The 1,473-nt window shown below is 54.9% G+C and overlaps 1 protein-coding gene across 17 annotated transcripts in view; it reads right to left on the bottom strand.

Annotated features, from left to right (window-relative positions):
• The window catches only part of Dnm1 (dynamin 1), a 44,117-nt gene extending 43,777 nt beyond the window's left edge, over positions 1-340 (bottom strand). For 8 of the 17 annotated variants that reach the window (XM_013021312.1, XM_013021313.1, XM_013021319.1 and 5 more), the window contains exon 1: positions 66-298. In XM_013021312.1, the coding sequence (XP_012876766.1) occupies positions 66-226 (161 nt within the window). In that variant the 5' untranslated portion in view covers positions 227-298. Of the gene's footprint in view, positions 1-65 lie in introns of all 17 variants that reach the window. The other 9 variants (XM_013021307.1, XM_013021302.1, XM_013021304.1 and 6 more) reach the window with 4 other exon arrangements.
• Positions 341-1,473: the final 1,133 nt, after the last annotated feature.

The following is a 1,473-nucleotide window of genomic DNA, read 5'->3' as shown; positions in this document are numbered from 1 at the left end:
CTGGGAGGTCGCCGTCGGGCCCGGGCACCGGGGGGTCCCGGCTCCGGGGGGCGCGCCGCTCCTACCTGCCTACGAAATTCTCCAGCACCGAGCTCTTGCCGGCGCTCTGGCCGCCTACCACGGCGATCTGCGGCAGGTCGAGGTCTGCATTCTGGCCGATGGCGGAGAAGGCGTCCTGCAGCCGGTTGACCAGCGGGATGAGATCTTCCATGCCACGGTTACCCATGGCTGCGGCGTGCCCGGTGGGCTGCGATCCGGCAGCCGCTCCAGCTCCTGCTCCCGGCTCCGGCTTCACCGCCGCAGCCTCGCGCCCCGACTGCGTGCGCCGCGTTCCCCCCCCTGCCCCCCGGGGATCCGAGCGGCGCGCTCCTCTCCGTCACCGCTAGAGGGCGCGCCCTTCCCCTGCGGACCGGTCACTGTGCGCCGGCGCCGCCCGGGGCCTCATGGGTGTTGTAGTTTTCTCCTTCTGCGGCTTTGGGGCGTTTTTACCAATGTGTAATAGTGGAAAAAGGGGTCGCAGATGCTGTGCTGAAAATGCCATTTGTGCCAACAGACTGGATAGCACCCCACCACTGGATTTTGAGGTGCTAGCTGCCTCACTCCAGCTTGCAGATAAGGAAACTGAGGCCACACTCCATCTCGCAGATAGGGAAACTGAGGCCTACACAATGATCCAGCATCTCCCAAGGTCATAGTCTCCCTGCTGCTTCTACTCTAGGCTCTGACCACTAGCTAATCGCCAGCACATTCCTTCCTGCCTATGGGTCTCAGTTTCCTTGCTTCTAGAAGCAGAAAGAATTGATGGAACATTAATTCAACCAATACTTAGAAGGATTTAGTATAAACCAGCCTGGAAATACAACACTGAGCAAGACAGCCATGTTTTCCACCTTCATAGGTGGTGGGATGGGCAGTAAATGATAGAAACAGATACATGGAATAGTAAAGGCAGAAATCATTTAGAATAGGAGCAATGGCGGAAGTAAATGCTGTGAAGAGAGCTATCTGTGGAAGTGGAGAATCCAGTTAACCTGGGAGGAGTCAGGATTCTCTGACGAAGTAAACTTAGAAGGAGGCCTACATGAAGAGAAAGAGCTAGCCACAGGCAGAGTAAATGGCATGTGCAAAGGCCCTTCTTGGGAGAGTTGGAAGTTCTGCCTTAGAGAGTAGTAATCTTGGTTCTATCCCTCAAGATGGTGGTAAAATAGCAGGATTACAGTCCAGGACTCCTATAACCCTGCTCTGATATACATTTCATACCAAGAGGCCAAGGAGCCCCACACACAGCTGTCTGCCTCTGCATTGAAGGCATGAAGGCATCTAACTGCTAGTCCCCACAAGGAGGCCCAGGAGGGGAGATTTATGCTGTTTGGGAGTGAGCAGGCCATTTCCATGTCCACAGAACACAGCGGAGAGCAGAGTGGTAGCTTGAATTGGAAAATGTTAATTTTTTACTCAGTGATTGCTTGCTTA

Source organism: Dipodomys ordii, unplaced genomic scaffold, assembly GCF_000151885.1.
Source record: "Dipodomys ordii isolate 6190 unplaced genomic scaffold, Dord_2.0 Scaffold55, whole genome shotgun sequence".
Taxonomy (NCBI): Eukaryota; Metazoa; Chordata; class Mammalia; order Rodentia; family Heteromyidae; genus Dipodomys; species Dipodomys ordii.
This window is presented reverse-complemented; position numbering and strand designations above follow the sequence as displayed.